Source organism: Rhineura floridana, chromosome 8, assembly GCF_030035675.1.
Source record: "Rhineura floridana isolate rRhiFlo1 chromosome 8, rRhiFlo1.hap2, whole genome shotgun sequence".
NCBI classification, from domain to species: Eukaryota; Metazoa; Chordata; class Lepidosauria; order Squamata; family Rhineuridae; genus Rhineura; species Rhineura floridana.
Window position 1 is genome coordinate 90,231,247 of NC_084487.1, and position 19,893 is coordinate 90,251,139.

At 38.7% G+C, this 19,893-nt stretch overlaps 1 protein-coding gene across 1 annotated transcript in view; it reads left to right on the forward strand.

Annotated features, from left to right (window-relative positions):
- CFTR (CF transmembrane conductance regulator) overlaps positions 1-5,264 on the forward strand; it is a 145,848-nt gene extending 140,584 nt beyond the window's left edge. Inside the window, exons 25-27 of the mRNA XM_061640065.1 lie at positions 305-477; positions 2,605-2,710; positions 5,058-5,264. Coding sequence (XP_061496049.1) covers positions 305-477; positions 2,605-2,710; positions 5,058-5,264 — 486 coding nt within the window. The remainder of the gene's footprint in view (positions 1-304; positions 478-2,604; positions 2,711-5,057) is intronic.
- Positions 5,265-19,893: the final 14,629 nt, after the last annotated feature.

Below are 19,893 nucleotides of genomic sequence, written 5' to 3' on the forward strand. Positions count from 1 at the left end.
CCCGTCCAACTCTGTGTTTATATGAAATAATTATCTTGCAGATATTTCAGCTTTCATTTTGTGTAATTCTGTATAACCAATTCAAAATTCTCTTGAAAGTGCAATTCCAAAAGCAGCCTGTCATGTAAATTGGGAGGACATTGTGATATATGATAATGAAATGCACTGCACCCTTCAGCATGTGGATATAACTGCATGGTACTTTGCAGGCCAAAGGGTTTAATTTTTATAACAAAGCAAACCAATTTGTGTGACACAGAATATTTATCTGTTTTTCCACTGCACCCTATTCTGTCTCCTTCAGGTTGGGCTGAAATCTGTAATAGAGCAATTTCCAGGCCAGCTTGATTTTGTCCTTGTGGATGGTGGCTATGTCCTTAGCCATGGACATAAACAATTAATGTGTCTTGCCAGATCAATTCTCAGTAAAGCTAAAATTCTACTTCTTGATGAACCAAGTGCCCATCTTGATCCTATGTAAGTACTACACCATTTTTTTCATCTGATTGTTTTCATACTGGAGTACGATAAAATATAGATTATAATTTTCATAATAATAATTATATTTATTTTATATTTGTTATTCTGACTTTTACTGCATGTTTAATCTACAAATGATTTTTAATTCTTCAAACTGTAACACCTGCATTGAACAATTTTTGTATCTGTGCCCTGTCCCTATTTTAAAATGAACGAAAATAATACAAAAACGTGAGAAGCCATTTGGCATCTAGGACTGCCTTTCTCTAGCACTGCTTTCATGGCATGTGCAGTGCTTGTTTTCAAAAGCCTTTGGGTATATTTATATATTTATAAAGCTTATAGAATCATAGACTTGGAAGTGCCCTAGTCCAACCCAAAGCCATCCAGCCTCTGCTTAAGTACCAGTGAAGGGGAACCCACCATCTCCAGGCAATCTGTTCCACTTTCGAATAGCTCTTTCCATTAGGAAGCTTTTCCTGTTTAGTTAGAAACTGCTTCCCTGCAAGTTGCGTCTATTGATTCTAGTCTTGCTCTCTGGACCAACAAAGAAAAGTATACTCTATTTTCTGTATGACAGTCCTTCAGTTATCTGAGGACAGCTATCATGTATCCCCCCACACACGAAAAAAATGCCTACCTCTTTTAATCATTCCTTATAGGACTTAATTCCCAGCTTTCCGGGACCCCAGTACTGGTGGTTGTTCTCTGGACACACTTCTGTTTTTCTATGTCCTTAAATTATGGTGTCCAGAACTGTATTCCTGATGCAGCCTGACCAGTACAGAATAGAGTGGAACTGTTACAGCCCTTTGCAGAAATAATCATAGCTTAGACATTAAGAACATAAGAAGAGCCCTTTGGATCTGTAACAGCATTCTGTTCTCACTGCGGCCAGCCATATGCCTATGGTAAACGTGCAAACTGGGCATAAGGGCAATAGTATTCTCCCACTAGTATCCCCAACAATTCAGAAACATACTGCCTCTGATATTAGAAGCAATACAGCCATCAGGGCCGGTTCTAAAGAGCGGCCAGGTGGGGCACTGGCCCGACGGCCCCTGGAGCTACAGGGGGGCCCTCAGCCACCCCTCCACTCCCCTTCTGTGATCCGCAGGCCCCCCACGGACCCCCCCACTTACCTGTCTACTGTCTTTTACCATTGCCCTTAACGAAGATGGCAGCTGTGGTTTCCCTAAGGTACTGAAGCCCCTGCTGCCATCTTAGTTGATGGCAGAGATGCACGCGTGCCATCAACAAAGATGGCGGCGGAGGCATCATCCCCTTCGGGAAACTGCAGCCACCATCTTCGTTAAGGGCAATGGTAAAAGACAGCAGATAGGTAGGTGGGGGGGCGTGGGGAGCTGCGTGTGTGTGTGCACGCACATGTGCGCACTCATGCACTCACATGCCAGGGCCCAGGGCAAGCTGATGCCCAAGGGCCCCGGCATTCCTGGAGCCGGCCCTGACAGCCATCATGGCTAATAACCACTGATAGCCTTATCCACCATGAATTTGTATAGTCCCCTTTTAAAGCTGTCCAAGATGGTGGCCATCACTATGCATTGTAAGTGATGGGGGTGCGAGCTGCTGCAGATTCAGCAGGCTTCCTCTCCCTGCTGTCACTTGAGCTTCCCATGGGTGCAGCTGATCCATCAGGCAAAGCTGCTCCTGCCCAACAGCTGATTGGGGGAGGGAGATCTGCAGTGAATCTAGCAGGCTACGTCTCCCTGCTCTCACACAAGCATCCCAAGGGGTACAGCCAATCCAGCAGGCTAAGCCTCTCCCCACAACTGACAAGACTGCTCTTTGCTTTGCTAACGTGAAACTGATCACATTGCTCGTTTTGCTTTACTTATGAAACTGGCTTTGCTGAAACGATAAAAGCTGAAGAGAACAGAAAACAAAGGAACATGGAACAAAACTGCTTGCCAGTTCAAAGGAATACAATTGAATTGGCAGGAACAAGCAGGTTTCATCCCTAATAGTGACATTTCATCTAAACTGTGGCTGCTCTATTACAATGTTATAAAAGCCCAGCAAATATTGTAAAAGTGTCAATTGCATGAAATCAAAGGTTTATATTGCATTCTTTCCTATATTAAAACTTGCTGTACCTTACAGGACCTTCCAAGTCATTAAAAAAACTCTCAAGCAAGCTTTTGCAAACTGTACAGTAATACTTTCAGAACACAGACTAGAAGCACTACTAGAATGCCAGCGATTTTTGGTGAGTGCCTTAAAAAAATTAGACATAGTATCTGGGGTGGATCCAAATAGCTACTTTAGGCATGACCAAGGAATTTTAGACTCCTTTCATTTGAACAGCAGGCCTTGCAATTTCTCAAGCTGCTTTTCAACGTCCTCTCCAGTTAAAAAATAGTTTACCTGTTCCATGGAGGACCCTTTGGGCATGTGGAATCTTTGTATCCCAAGCAATGTGATGTTCTAATAGGTATAAATTACATGTTTTGTGCTTAATTTAATTCTGTATGCCTGATTGTTCTAAAGCACATGTATTTGTTACAACATAAGTAGTCATGCCTTATTCTGAGTATATTGGAGTGTTGGGGAATTGCTTTGCAGCCAGAACTCTAGGTTTTATTTTAATTAAGAGATACAAATTTTTCAGAAGGATTATTTGGGAGCACGTTTGCTTCCTGTGATATAATTTCTTATGGAAATGCACCAGGTATTGTAAGGGCTTTGCTCCTGTAAATACTAAATGAATTCATACCAAAAGATGAACGGTTAACAGTCCTTCAAAAAAGATGGTTGTTGGTATCTGAGTTGTGGTACTTTTGGTTACTAGTTTTGTTGATTATAATTGTTTTATTGCTGTGGTTTTAAAGTTCATTTTAGGGTTTGTATATATGCTGTTTGATTGTAATATGTAAACTACATTGAGGCCACCTTGTCAGAAGGTGGGTATATAAAAGCATTAAATAATTTAAAAAATCATCTGATTTTTTATCAGAATCGGGAACACAGGTATGAGGCATATTATTTCAGACTTTAGTGTCTTGAATAACATTAGGGTATAAGCCAAAGCTCAGAAACAGAATATCGGTGAAAAATCTGAGGAAGGCTGAAGTTTGAGGTACAAGGAAAAACTGGAGAGTCTGGCATGGGGTGAAAGGTACAGACTTCTAGTGCTTATAAGGCAAACTAAGGAATGTCGCCATCCTTTAAAGCATAAGAGGATTTTTAAAGAGCCTGTCAGGGTAGAGATTCTAGAGTCACAGAGGAAAAAGATCATGACTTTGACTGCCAATAGTACCTAGTTTGATACTGCTCATCTTCAAAATACTTTCCCTTCTATAAAAGGAAGATAGAAGAAAACACCAAGTTCCATATGAAAGTACTTACTGTCCTGGACACAAGTTTTTTATGGTTTTTCTTCACAATTCTGATAGCATGAGCACAGCACACATAAGTTAACAACAGTACAAATTGTTTCATTAATTGTTTCATTTTTAATAGCAGCATTTTCTCTCTCTTAATCAGACAAACTAGATAGATAAAATAACTATTCAGGTAGACATCTGTGTGAGCACACTTTTAAAAATATATACATGTTCCAATATCATTTTTACCCCTGCCCCAATTTGTTGCACATGCTTACAGGGGAGAGAATTACTCTTTCTGTATTGTAATAGTAGGAGCCCTGGGTGGGATATAAATCTAATAATAATAAATAAATATTCTACTCTCTGAGTTCCTGGACAAGGTAAGCTACACTAATGACTAAGATCATACAATGGTACTGTTATTAAACAGAACTGAACAATAGAAATACTGTGTTAAGCCCACAGAAATATCCTGAATATGCCTCAGATGGTTATATCTGAAGTTAAGCTGGACAATATCTAAATGCAATATTTCCTGGGAACATGATAGGTGCCACTCATATCCTTGCACAATGGGTAGAATACTGTTGCGCGCCTCCCCAATCTCAGAGCAGTGAGATTTCTGGGGTCCCTGCGCTCATCCAGGGTTTGGTTTTCTTTGGGAAGAAGGTCAGTGGAGACTGCGGTGTCTTTATGAAATATGGTTTATTTATTTACACACATTCCAACCTGAGCTTAGGATGGAAGGGGTTCAAGGCATCAGCAGTCCAATATCCAGCTTTTTCATCAGTGTTACAGAAGACATCCTAAAGTTATGGTGCAGAGACAGCCACTCAAAGCACAAACCTCTGCTAGTGGCCAGGAAGGGGGGGGAAGGCTCTCCTGAAGAGTTTCAATGACAAAAGGGTCTTCCTGGTCCATTCACCAATTGTTGCGCAACGGATAGACCCATTATCCTACCTGGCCACTCTATTAGCTTAACAAAGGAGACTCATCTGACCAGCAGAGCGAGTTCCTCATTCCAAGATGCAGGATTCCAAATCAGAGGCTGGAAAGGGGACCCACAGGGATCATCCATTCCAACCCCCCAAACTCACAACAATACAAATGCAGTAGATAATGCAATTATTACTGTAATTCAGTAATGATGTTACTTTCCAAAAAATAACAATTCACAAGCAAATTATTGCTCTTTTAAGTCTAATGTATCCACCTTCTTTTTACTAGGTGATAGAAGAGAATAAAGTCAGGCAATATGAATCAATCCAGAAGCTGCTCAGTGAAAAGAATTCTTTCCGTCAAGCCATCAGCCATTCAGATCGAATCAAACTCTTCCTAATACATGCCAGGAGCTCAAGCAAGCGTAGGTCCAGGCCGAAAATAAGTGCCTTGCAAGAAGAAACTGAAGAAGAAGTGCAAGAAACCCGACTGTGAAGATGCATTGATGTGCTGTCTCGTTAGAATTAACAAGACGTGTTTGGGGAAAATACTAGAACAAGGCAACATTGAACACTGTCACTAAAAAAAGAGCAGAAGCAAGAACAGATTAAGAATTTAAGGTACTCTATGAATGTGTATCTATCTGTGCAAAAAGTTTCACTCCAAGGGTCAAATTGGTTACTAAGAACTAGTATGTTAGGCAAGATTCCCCCACAAGTTCCCCCCTGCAAAAAAACTGCTTTTTTGCACACATAGGAAGATATTTTATCAAGATGGATCATCAAATACTTAAACATTTCAGTTGTATTAGGTGCCTCTTCAAAAATAATGTGTTTTAAAACATCTGAATGTAATAACAAATCTAATCCCGCATCATCTTTTAAAACTGAATCCATAACCCACTATGAAAAGCCTGCTTTCCAGTGTTAAAAAAAATCCAGAATTCAAAAATACGTTCTGTGGTTGTTTGAGGTCAAGAATTACAAATATGGCACAATAGGTCATGAATTGTATTTATTATTGGGCAAATTATAAATATTTAGACTGAAAACTAAACGGCATAGACATATATTTTCAGTGTCTAGGAAAGCACAGTAATTACCATTCTTCAAGTTCTTTAAAGTGCTGGGCATTTTAAGTCTTCAAGTAAGTGAAGATTTAAACAGTGTACAAAATTTCTTTACATGTGAGGAAACTCTTTAAATTTTGTGGTTGCTCCTGAAAGCAGACATAAATGCTGTAGTGCAAATGGCATGGAGGTTCTATTGTCAGAGGTTTGGGATTATTCTTTTGCATAGTACAGAGGCTCTATTTAGTTGTAAACAAATTACTTTTAATAACAGCCAAGCTTGTTCAGAAAATATATGGTTTAGAAACTTGGATTTAAATTAGTGACTTAAATTAAATTGATTTAAATCAAGTCACGCTTGTGGGCATTTTGTCCACTGCATTAAGTAGAGTTATGGTCTTGCCAGATGATGGACAAACACAGAAACTGTTAGACCAGCTAAATTTAAATAGATATAAAGCAATTATGAATGAGCTTCTTTGCAAGTAGGTGAGGGGATTATCTATTTTTTAAAAGAAACAAATATTTTCATTTATTTTAGGCTCAATCAGGCTTGAGGCAATAAGCCTCTGAGTCCCTTAGATGTGAAGTCAGTGGAAGCTCAGTACAAGCAGAGCAGGTTCCAGCTTGAATGATGTTAAATTCCTAGTCTGCACATTTACTCACTGGAAAGAGACAGAAGTCAAGGAAGAGGAATCTTCTTGAGGGGGATTGTATTTCTTGAGGGAGATTGCATTTCAGTGACTGAGAAAAGGACAAAGGCCTTTGCCCTAGAGTCTACAGTTTAGATTATGTATATCATAATGACCAAAGCTGGCTACACACATACGTTCTAACTAGTTGAAGATGATAGTGAGAATTTTTACATTTGAGACAAAATCTTCTAAGACTTCTCCTAACAAACGTCAGGGGGAGGGGGAGAGACAGAGACATCAGCTGAATCCTAAAAAAATTCAGAGTCATGTCAGTTGATTGGAGGCAGACATTTTTCAACTAGTATTTTTTTAAAATAGAAATTGTAGTTCCTCTGCAAGGATGAAAGAGAACTTGACTTTTGTGATGATCTTCTTTTATACAGTTCCATTTTGCAGTTAACTGAAATTGCTCTAGAATATTTATTTAATATCTTTATTCAAAGATGTGGGAAAGATTCATTAAGAAAGTTCTGTGTTTTAAGATAAATTGTGTATCATAAAACTATATTTGTATACAAATAATTGTTATATATTTGAAAAACAATATATTTTTGTTTGAATTTACTACGTTTTAGAAACACTGGAAAAAGGACAATATCCCCCCAATGTATCAACTGCTACATTGCATATTTTGCTTTTCTGTTGTCTTGATTTTCATATACAATACAAACATTGTATTGGAGAGAATTTTAGGTTAGGTAAAGATGTAACATTTTCAGATTCATTTCCCTTTTACTACTACAGTGGCTTGACCCAGTCCTTTTGCAGTAACTGGAACATCAGACAAATGTGGAGCCTTGTTTCATGGTGAATGAGAAGTAACAAGATAAAAAGTGTGAAGCATTCACTGGAAAAATAAAACGGAGGTCAAAAACCAGAATGCTGGAAAGATATGGCTTTATTCTGTGCACAAAGGCATCTAATAATTTCTTGTATATAAAAAAAGATGAATTTCTGTATAAAATATATGAAAGCCCAACGCATTTCAGCCTGTGTAGTCAAGCCTTCATCAGGGGCTACAATACAAAATAATGAATATTCTTTAAAAAAACATACTAACAACTTAAACACACATATTCATTTTTAGAAGGACACAGTTACAATTACAAAAATTGCTTTCATAATTCTCAAAATATAATTACAAAACTCTAACAACTTAAATACATACTAACAACTTAAACACACTCATTTTCATTTCTAGGAGGATACAGTTACAGCCAAATGTTGCTTTCATTATATATCAAAATATGGTTGCAAAACTTTAACAACTTAAATTCATATCTTATTCTGAAAGACCAATCACAGAATAATATTGCAGTCAATATTGCTTCAATATTTTCAAAATATACTTACAAAATAAATTCTGTCCATATGATCCTACAGATAAGATTACTCAAGAGATAAGAAATGTGTTAGAAGAAGGAGTTTGTTTGGGGTACATTACAAAGGAAGAAGAAAAAATTTTATGTAAAGAAAATCCCAGAACTCCTGTATTTTATGTTCTGCCAAAAATACATAAAGAAATAAGACCTCCCCCAGGACGTCCCATTGTATCTGGATGTGGGTCAGTTCTAGAACCTTTATCTCAGTTTGTTGATTTCTTTTTAAAACCTTTCATACCATGTATTCCTTCCTATATTAGAGATTCTGCTGACTTTATTAATAAGATGCAATATGTTCATATAGATGATGCGGATCTTCTAGTTACTATGGACGTTAGATCATTATACACTAATATTCCTCAGAATGAAGCCCTTGATATCATACGTGCTACATTGGATTTAAGAACAGAGATTTATCCTCCTACCCATTTCCTTTATGATTTAGCAGAAATAGCTATGCATAACAATTATTTCAAATTTGATAATCATTTTTATTGGCAAATTAAAGGAGTAGCTATGGGATGCCCCATGGCTCCAGAAATAGCAAATCTTTATATGGCAAATTTTGATTCAATAATGAATCTCGTGTTGAACAATTAATAGGGTGGTGGAGATATATTGATGATGTTTTTTTGATTTGGAGAGGCACCCCAGAATCTCTCAATGATTTTGTAAGATGGGTTAATAACAAAAACACCAATATTCAATTTGATTATCAATACAATTTGGATCAAATAAATTTTTTGGATTTAGATATTAAGAAACTAAACAATAGTTTACATACAAAAATTTATAAAAAACCTACAGATAAAAATACTTATTTAAAATATGATAGTTCACACCCAAAAGTATTAAGAGATAATTTACCCCATGGTCAGTTTCTTAGAATAAAACGGAACTGCACTACAGAGGAAGATTTCTTATTGCAATCTTCATCCTTAAAAAAACAGCTATGGAATAGAGGATATCCATCCCCTATTATTGAGAATAACTTAAAAAAAGCAGCTAATAAGAAACGGGAGAAACTCTTCATAAAATCATCACAAAAAGATTCTAGCCGTATAAACTGTATATTAACGTTTGATCATATCACTAATAAGTTAGAAAATAGTATAAGAAAACACTGGCATATAGTGGAACATCTTAAGGGCTGTCAGGAACCTCCAAGGATCTCTTATAAAAGAACGAGGAATCTTAAGGACATTCTAGTTCATAGTGATTTAAAAGATGTCACTCAACAAAGACAGAGTTTACTCCCAGGTACAACTTCTCCCCTGGGTCATCATCCCTGTGGCCACTGCATTTTTTGTAAAAACACCAGCAGAATGACAGTTTTTGTTAATCCTGCTAATCAGAAGAAATATCATTTGAGGCACTTTTCCACTTGTAATACAGGTAGAGTCATCTATATTATACAATGTGGATGTAAAAAACTGTACATAGGACAAACCTCAAGAATGGTGAAAATAAGGATAGGGGAACATTGGAGTAATTTAAGGAATAATAGAAGAGGGGCGCCTCTTGTAGAACATCATAATCAGTGCCCTCATTCTATAACAGAATATAAGTTTTGGGTTTTGGAAAAGGTTTTTGGAAGAAACATAGATAATTTAGTGCGTAGAGAATTATATTGGATTTTGGAACTAGACACTATGATTCCTAATGGGTTAAATGAGGAATTCAATCTGTTACCTCTACTCTAATTCAGAACAAACATAGTCAACTCAAGTCAGAAGTAATTATCAAGCAGGTTCAACTCATTACATGCTATAGAGTTCTATATTTCTTTGAATTTGGGTTTCAGTTTGCTTTACATGACAACAGCAATAAGGAAAATACCAGGTTGTCATAATACTTCACAGAAGAATTTATTTTGTAAGTATATTTTGAAAATATTGAAGCAATATTGACTGCAATATTATTCTGTGATTGGTCTTTCAGAATAAGATATGTATTTAAGTTGTTAAAGTTTTGCAACCATATTTTGATATATAATGAAAGAAACATTTGGCTGTAACTGTATCCTCCTAGAAATGAAAATGAGTGTGTTTAAGTTGCTAGTATGTATTTAAGTTGTTAGAGTTTTGTAATTATATTTTGAGAATTATGAAAGCAATTTTTGTAATTGTAACTGTGTCCTTCTAAAAATGAATATGTGTGTTTAAGTTGTTAGTATGTTTTTTTAAAGAATATTCATTATTTTGTATTGTAGCCCCTGATGAAGGCTTGACTACACAGGCTGAAACGCGTCGGGCTTTGATATATTTTATACAGAAATTCATCTTTTTTTATATACAAGAAATTATTAGATGCCTTTGTGCACAGAATAAAGCCATATCTTTCCAGCATTCTGGTTTTTGACCTCCTTTTTATTTTTTCATGGTGAATGAGGCCTAGATTCAGGACTTGGAGGACCCTGGACAAGCTGATCTCGGTGAGCCTGAACAGTAGTTGGTGGGCCTAGGAGCCAACCTGCTTATGACATGAGCCTATAACAGATAACCCTTGTTGTAGGGGGAAATCCCTGCTTGTTCATTCCTTTAAAATCAAGGTGATTTTAACTACATTGCTAAAGAAGAGTATTGTATTCTGTTCAATTAAAATGTTATATTTAAGAAATAGGGACATTATCCTTATATAGCAGGGCATTGCTTTGGCAGAGGGATAGTTTTGCACTATTTTGTTCTAATATTTTAAAGAGCCACATGTTTTTAAATGTATGTGGTTTATTCTTATTTTGACTACAGTGATGATGACATGAACAATAGCCAACAGGCATTCCTAACTGCTGTACATATATCTGTTTAGTCATCCTTCATCTTTCTTATAGGAGAAAAAATCCATTTCCCACATATAGCTTGGAGTCAGATTGATTAGATGCTACAGTATGACTAAAGCGTGTATGCATAGTAGGAAATGATGGTGTTATCTTACTACTTCCAGTTCTACAAAACAATTATGTCCATACACAGCCTCAGTTGTGTAGGTCCTATTGAAGTAAATGCAACTTAAGCATTTATGTATTTTAATACCATTTATTTCAAAATCCACACATGTGTGCCTCCCTACACATAAAGCAAAACATATAATGCAACTGTGTGTGACTTGTGAGACTGAAGACTAAAGAGAGTACTTCTTGACACAACACACAAGTCTGTGGAATTCTTTGGCGCAAGATGTGGCGATGGTTTTAAAAGGGAATGAGACAAATTCATGAAGGCTGTCAGATTGTATTAGTCATGATGACTATATGGAGCCTATAGGTTTGGAGGCAGTGTGCTACTGAATGCCAGCTGGGGAGTGATAGTGGGAGAGGCTTATTTTCTTCATCTCCTACTCTGGGCTTCCCAGAGACATCTGACTAGCCTCTTTTGGAAACAGGACCTTTGGACTGATCCAGCATGGTTCTTCCTGTTTTTATGAGGCCCACACAAATACCTGCTTAGATGTGTGAGCCCTGCTCACTCAGTGTATCCACTTCAAAAGAGGTATACAGATCATAGACCTGGGATATAGGCATGTGGGACACACATTTTATGCTTTACATTCTATGTGTGTGTGCACAGAGGAGCAAGTGGCTCGCTTTCCCATCTCAAGTATGGGTAGATCATATACACAGGGTCTGTGTCACCAATTTTTACTGTATTGTTTCCATTGTATGTATTTTTATAATTCTAAAACTCTTAGGCTGCCAACTTTCCTGAGAGTCTCACTGAAATCAGTGGGATTTACTACTGAGTAGACGTGTAGGATTCCCCTGTTAAACTGTGTATGTAACAAGCTACAATACCTGCCATTCAGGTTGCCGTCAGGTAATTATAGAAAGGGACTAAGTGAACACTGCTCAATTAAACAAAAGAAAAAAGAAAAGAAAATGAATTTAATTACTGCCAAGTTCCATGATGCTACTGTGTACAATATCTCAATAAAATGAATGTGTTGTGTACTTCCTGTTTGTGATATAACACAAATTATATCCAAGATTGTTCAGATGAGCAAGCTAAATGCAGATTCTCCTGGATCACCCAAGCTAACAGATTTAATCCTTTCTCTGTTCCGAATTGATATATCTAATGCTGTATATTAACACTGTGGCCTTATATTACCTGTCAGAAATATTCTTCAAAAAGTGTTTGCTTCTAAATATTTGCTTTCTTGTCACTAGATGGTGCTGCAGAGTAGATATATTTTTCTTGGGCTGTATTAGCTCCAGAGAAAGGACATTACAATCCATGTAGAAGTAAAAATGTATTGCCTTTTATTGGATCAGATTTTGTAAGCAAACATAGACGCAGGTTATTTTTATCTACATAAAATGTACTTTCAATCAGTAATAACCTAATTAGCTACCTTCCCACTTGACGTAGCAAAGAAGTCTGTGCAACTCAAATGCTTACATGTATTCATTTTCAACACCTGGTGCAATAAATAATGTCACTTTAAACATAATGGAATAATTTGTAATGATATCTGTTTACTGGTAGAGTTTTCAGGAATAGACACTAGGAAACAAGGCACCTTACAATGCACATTTAATTAAATGTTTTTATTTATGCACATTTTGAAAAGAATGGCTAGTGCCTACTTATTCCTGAAAGACTAGCAGGGCAATCATAACATCTCTTTAGTCGTATTCAACCTTCATTTACATTTCTTCTACAGCAAAGTATTTTGCATATACAGGTTGTTGGCTGTTCAAGTTATTGATAGAGTTGAAGATTGATATACATGAAAGCATGGATTGGCTGTAAATTTAGTTGTCGGGATAGTCACACAGTCTAGCCTTTGTTGAAGCCAGCACAAGTAAAGGAAGCTATAATAGACTTCCTTCTGATAATAAAAAGTTTTCTCAAATAAGATCAGAAAGAAGGACAAGTTTGGCACAACAAGAGGGGAGGAATAATTTGATTTAGCATGTTGCTAAAATAATTAAGAAAAACAAAAGTATTTAAATATATCAGAACCAGGAAGCTGGCCAGAGAGTTGTTTGGACTATTTGCTTCTGAAGAATAAAATCCCTTCCTGCTGTAAGTCAGATCTAAAACCTTGTTTCTATATTCCCTTTCTAATAACCCCTCATCTGAGAGACACAGGTATTTGTGCTCTCCTCCAAGCTAAGTAGGCCGTTGAAGAAAAGTAGATATACACAATTTATCCATTATATATACATCCATCAATTTTTGGCAAATAATATTTGCTGTTTTGCTGGGAAACATACACAGGAAACTCCTTTGCCTTGAGTTTGTTTAGAATATTTAATTGATCAGTTTTATTATTGTGTTGAATAGTGTTGAGGAGATATGGGTTACTGCCTAAATTGTCCTTTACTACAGGACTGGAAATTAGCCAATGTAACACCGAAGAGGATAACAGGCTAGTTAGCTTAATGTCTGTTCAGAATCTCCTCTACCCTCATGTTACCCTCAAATAATTCAAAAAGGTTAGTGAGACAGGACTTATCTTTGTAGAAGCCATGTTGATTCTTCAGCAGGACTGGTCCTTCTATAATATGCTTGATCATGTTCATATTTACTAATGCTGGTCCCACATAAGAGAGATGGGTAAGTAAAGTGGCAGGTTAGGAAGCTGGATGTTGGACTAGATGGACTTTGCTCTGGACTAACAGGACTCCTTACGTTTTTAAGCTTGGCTCCACTTGAGAAACAAGAACAGGTAACTCCAGAATCCAGGAGGAAAGTTCAGATGAGAATTTTGAAAGCATCCCTACAAGTTTAACATGAGCTGCAGTAGACTGCCAATTAGCAAATTTTCAAGGCTTGAACTTTTGGACCTTAATTCACACCTCTCTCCACTCCCTGGCACACAGGGTCAGTGTTCTGAGGACATTTTAAACAGACTTACCAAATAGTACCACAACTGATTCTGGTGATGTTTGATATGAATTCAGATATTTAGAGGAGTTGGGGAGAGAATCAATTCCTAACTACCACCTTCGTTCAGTAAATAGTCTCCCTCAATAACCCAAGCTGTTGAGGTTCCAGTGGTTGCGTGTGCAGCTGTGCTTGGATGACTTCCACATGAAACCTTGGCAACTCTTACAGGCTTTCAAGAAACTTTGCTTTGCTTCCAAACATTTCCCAGGCAACCCTTGCTACTGAATAAGTTGTCTAACCTAGAAGGAAAGGGGTAGGGTAGTGAAAGAATTACAATAAACAGTGTATGAATCTTATAGAACAGAATCTTCTTTAAAGAGGAATATGAGAGTTTCAATGAATCAAATTTAAATTGTTCAGTTTGAAAGCTGAGACAAAACACACCCAGAAGGAGGTGAGAGAAGAAAGTAAAGATTTCAAAATGTAAACAGCACAACTTGCATAACAGGATAAAGCTCAGTTATCATAAAGACATTTGGTGAGAAGCCAAAGCTGTTAAGAGTGAAATCTTACCACAGCAAAATCTCCCCTGCATGTGTGGTTGGACAAAGTTCACCGCACTTATTCTGAGTACGTAAATGGAAGTGAAAAAATGGGAAAGAATCAGGAAATAGAAGAAATCAGACTGTGAGAAAAAATCGAAACTAGGGCTTTGGACAGTAGTTACAGGCACACTGATGTCAACACCAATGCTAAATGGGCAAATAAAGTGAAGTTTGCTCCAATTACAAAATAAGCTTAGGTATAAAATGAAAGGCTCTGTGATTTCCTGCTTTTTTTAAAAAAAGTCTGTCATTTTTTAATTTTTAAAGAATAACAATTACAGAAGTAACAATTTTCAGAGAGGTAGCTGTGTTCACCTGTTGCAGCAAAACCAAGAAAGTCTTGTGGCACATTAAATGATCAAAATTTGTATTAGTCTTTAAGGCCCCACAAGACCATTTGTTGTTTTAAAGACGTGAAAGAAAAAGGTTATAACTAAAATTAGAACAAAAATTGTAGAGGTTTAAAAAGCATGCACGTCATTTGGTACAAAACTATCAGGAAGGAGAAAAAAAAGACTTTAATGATTAAATAATGTGTTCTTGGGAACTTGGATTTCTAAAGTTTGGGGACACTATATTAGAAGCTCAACTGGAGTGCATACTGCAGACCAGAAAAGGTACCGCCAGAGCCAAGAAGATGTCAGCATGGTTAACGAGCAAAGTCAAGGAAGCTCTTAGAGGCAAAAAGTCTTCCTTCAAAAAATGGAAGTCTTGTCCAAATGAAGAAAATAAAAAAGAACACAAACTCTGGCAAAAGAAATGCAAGAAGACAATAAGGGATGCTAAAAAAGAATTTGAGGAGCACATTGCTAAGAACATAAAAACCAACAACAAAAAATTCTATAAATACATTCAAAGCAGGAGACCATCTAGGGAGACAATTGGACCCTTGGATGATAAGGGAGTCAAAGGTGTACTAAAGAACGATAAGGAGATTGCAGAGAAGCTAAATGAATTCTTTGTATCTGTCTTCAGAGTGGAAGATATAGGGCAGATCCCTGAACCTGAACTAACATTTGCAGGAAGGGATTCTGAGGAACTGAGACAAATAGTGGTAACGAGAGAGGAAGTTCTAAGCTTAATGGACAATATAAAAACTGACAAATCACCGGGCCCGGATGGCATCCACCCGAGAGTTCTCAAAGAACTCAAAGGTGAAATTGCTGATCTGCTAACTAAAATATGTAACTTGTCCCTTGGGTCCTCCTCCGTGCCTGAGGACTGGAAAGTGGCAAATGTAACGCCAATCTTCAAAAAGGGATCCAGAGGGGATCCCGGAAATTACAGGCCAGTTAGCTTAACTTCTGTCCCTGGAAAACTGGTAGAAAGTATTATTAAAGCTAGATTAACTAAGCACATAGAAGAACAAGCCTTGCTGAAGCAGAGCCAGCATGGCTTCTGCAAGGGAAAGTCCTGTCTCAGTAACCTATTAGAATTCTTTGAGAGTGTCAACAAGCATATAGATAGAGGTGATCCAGTGGACATAGTGTACTTAGACTTTCAAAAAGCGTTTGACAAGGTACCTCACCAAAGGCTTCTGAGGAAGCTTAGCAGTCATGGAATAAGAGGAGAGGTCCTCTTGTGGATAAGAAATTGGTTAAGAAGCAGAAAGCAGAGAGTAGGAATAAACGGACAGTTCTCCCAATGGAGGGCTGTAGAAAGTGGAGTCCCTCAAGGATCGGTATTGGGACCTGTACTTTTCAACTTGTTCATTAATGACCTAGAATTAGGAGTGAGCAGTGAAGTGGCCAAGTTTGCTGATGACACTAAATTGTTCAGGGTTGTTAAAACAAAAAGGGATTGCGAAGAGCTCCAAAAAGACCTCTCCAAACTGAGTGAATGGGCAGAAAAATGGCAAATGCAATTCAATATAAACAAGTGTAAAATTATGCATATTGGAGCAAAAAATCTGAATTTCACATATACGCTCATGGGGTCTGAACTGGCGGTGACCGACCAGGAGAGAGACCTCAGGGTTGTAGTGGACAGCACGATGAAAATGTCGACCCAGTGTGCGGCAGCTGTGAAAAAGGCAAATTCCATGCTAGCGATAATTAGGAAAGGTATTGAAAATAAAACAGCCGATATCATAATGCCGTTGTATAAATCTATGGTGCGGCCGCATTTGGAATACTGTGTACAGTTCTGGTGGCCTCATCTCAAAAAGGATATTATAGAGTTGGAAAAGGTTCAGAAGAGGGCAACCAGAATGATCAAGGGGATGGAGCGACTCCCTTACGAGGAAAGGTTGCAGCATTTGGGGCTTTTTAGTTTAGAGAAAAGGCGGGTCAGAGGAGACATGATAGAAGTGTATAAAATTATGCATGGCATTGAGAAAGTGGATAGAGAAAAGTTCTTCTCCCTCTCTCATAATACTAGAACTCGTGGACATTCAAAGAAGCTGAATGTTGGAAGATTCAGGACAGACAAAAGGAAGTACTTCTTTACTCAGAGCATAGTTAAACTATGGAATTTGCTCCCACAAGATGCAGTAATGGCCACCAGCTTGGACGGCTTTAAAAGAAGATTAGACAAATTCATGGAGGACAGGGCTATCAATGGCTACTAGCCATGATGGCTGTGCTCTGCCACCCTAGTCAGAGGCAGCATGCTTCTGAAAACCAGTTGCCGGAAGCCTCAGGAGGGGAGAGTGTTCTTGCACTCGGGTCCTGCTTGCGGGCTTCCCCCAGGCACCTGGTTGGCCACTGTGAGAACAGGATGCTGGACTAGATGGGCCACTGGCCTGATCCAGCAGGCTCTTCTTATGTTCTTATGTTCTTAAGAATGAAGAATGTTTTTCAGGACTTGAACCATCTGTTGATGCTGTGGACCATAAATCCATCACTGCATACTGGGATTTAAAAAATGGGATACAACTTCATTTAAAAGACCCAGTCTACATTGTAGACTGGAGACCATGTTAGATCCGTGTTCAGTTTGTGATAAATACAATACCAGCAGTAATGCCTTTTTGGCTCTTATAATAGTGGGGTAGCATCCTGTACAACCCTTACCAGCAAATATCTTCAAACCTCTGCTGGTCTTTTGCAGGAACACGTACACCCACAGTGGATTGAAACTGCATTGTTGTGTACAGGTGACTACTGATGCTGCTAGCATGGTTTCCCCCCCCCCTAAACTCTGGTGGCTTGAAGCATGTCTTCGCTGGAAAGTGCTACTGACAGACAGCAGGAATTTAATGGACACTTGCTCTCAATTGCACTGCTGAGGACAAGATAAGGACGCATAAAACTGTCTTTATTATGTCCAATAACAAATAAACCTGTCCCTCTTGAAAACTGGTTAGCATTCAGTCTGGTAATACAGAAGCAGCTTGTTTTTCCCAGGATCTGAAATTGGAAGTGCATTGAATTTGTATTGCGGGTTGAGGATTTATGGCTGAGATCCTTTGCCCTTAACTGAGTAACACAATAACGTTTCCACAGTCATAGCCATCTCATTATACAGCCACAAGAGTGGCTGTATACTATAGCCAGTGGAGATTTTTCACATTCCACAATGTTAAATTGAAAATACCCCCATGCCATTCTGATGCTTCCCATAAGCTCATTTCAAAACAAAACCTTACATAACTTATAGTCCTGAACTCAGAAACGCTTGCTTAATAATCCTGTCAATTTTCATGGCGATACACAAAACAAGTCAGAGAGAATAGACAGTTCAAAGTGTAAAAAGAGAGAGAAAAACCTCAGAGCCCTTTTGGACTTTTTTCTCTGAGAGTTATAATCTGTTGAAATTCATTAAAAATCAGCCATGTTCACAGAGTACTTGTAATCCTAATACTGATGTTGCCCCATACTCTGACCTTCATCTGCTGTGGTTTAAAAGTTTAAAAAATGCCTGGCTGATTTTTAATTAATTTAATAAATTTTGGCTGGGACCCAATGATAGCGCAGAGCATGCTCAGTAAGAACCAACTGTCAGAGTTCTCACAGCTGCTGGGCTTGGCTAATCAGGGGGCCACACCCACACCAGACTTTGATTTCATGTGAGACAGTCATGGCTTCCCTCAAAGAATCCTGGGAAGTGTAGTTTGTGAAGGGTGCTAAGAGACTCCCATTCCCCTGAGAGAATGGTTTAACAGTCAGCCACTCTGACTGAAGGTCTGTGAGGGGAACAGGGCGTCTCCTAGCTACTCTCAGCACCCTTCACTAACTACACTTCCCAGGATTCTTTGGGAGAAGCCATGACTGTCCAAAGTGAAATAAAGGCCTGGTGTGGATGTGGCCAGGGACAGCTTTGGTTTAAATTTGGGTGGGAGGCTACATGTGTCTGCTGTAGAATAAAAAGGTGGGGGAAACGCTGAAAAAGAATGATTCTGTTTACAATGTTTTCCTTTTGGAAAGGAAAGGGGCTTCCCTTCTGCCCAGTGCCCACCCATCCAATCTCCTCCCCTCCCACTCCCTGCCCCTTCCCTGGGTCAGTGTTGGACTACGACCTGGGAGACCAGGGTTCGAATCCCCACACAGCCATGAAGCTGACTGGGTGACCTTGGGCCAGTCACTGCCTCTTAGCCTTAGAGGAAGACAATGGTGAAATCACTTCTGAATACCATTTACCATGAAAACCCTATTCAAAAGGTCGCAATAGGTGGGGATTGACTTGAAGGCAGTCCATTTTCATTTTCAAACATGATTGCATAGAAATAAATCCCACTGAACTCAAAAAATATGCAAATGATCAAACCCAGCCTCCCTTCTTCCCCCTATCCCCACCTCTTGCCCCTCCCCTCCCCCTTCCTTTGCCCCTCACTCCCCATCCCCTTCCAATCCCCTCTTTCTCCTTCTTCCCCTTCCCCCTCCACCCCTTCCTCCTCCCCATGGTCAGTTTTACCTATCTTAAACATGATTGCACGGAAGTAAATACCATTGAACTCTATAAGCATGCAAATGATCAAACCTGCTCTCCCCTCCACCTTCCTTTGCCCCCCTCCAATACGCTCCTTCCCACTCCCACTCCTCCTCCCCCATGGTCAGTGTTTCCTATCCTAACCAAGATTGCATAGGAGTAAATCCCATTGAAAATAAGCATGCAAATGATCAGACCTGCTTTTCCCCTCTCCTCTCCCTTCCTCCTCCCTTGCCCACTCAAGCCCTCCGTCCCTCCCCCCCCCCCCGGTCCATTTTACCTATCCTAAGCATGATTGCCCGGGAGTAAATCGCACTGAATTTAATAAACGTGCAAATGATCAAACCTGCCCTTCTCCTCCCCTCCCCATCCTGCCTGCTCCCCTCCCAGTCCTCCCCTTTGCACTTCCTCCCCTCCTCCTCCCTTCCCCATCCTCTGTGGTCAATTTCACCTATCCTAAGCATGATTGCAGGGGAGTAAATCCCATTGAACTCAATAAGCATGCAAATGATCCATCCATTCTCAGCAAACATGGACAGGATCCCATTTCTTACCTCCCGGATTAAAAAGCAGGGAAATTCACTAACAGGCAAAAAACCTTGTGGTTTAAGAACATACATATAGCCCACTGCTATTCTATCAAACTTTAAAAAGCAGGGAAATTGGGCAG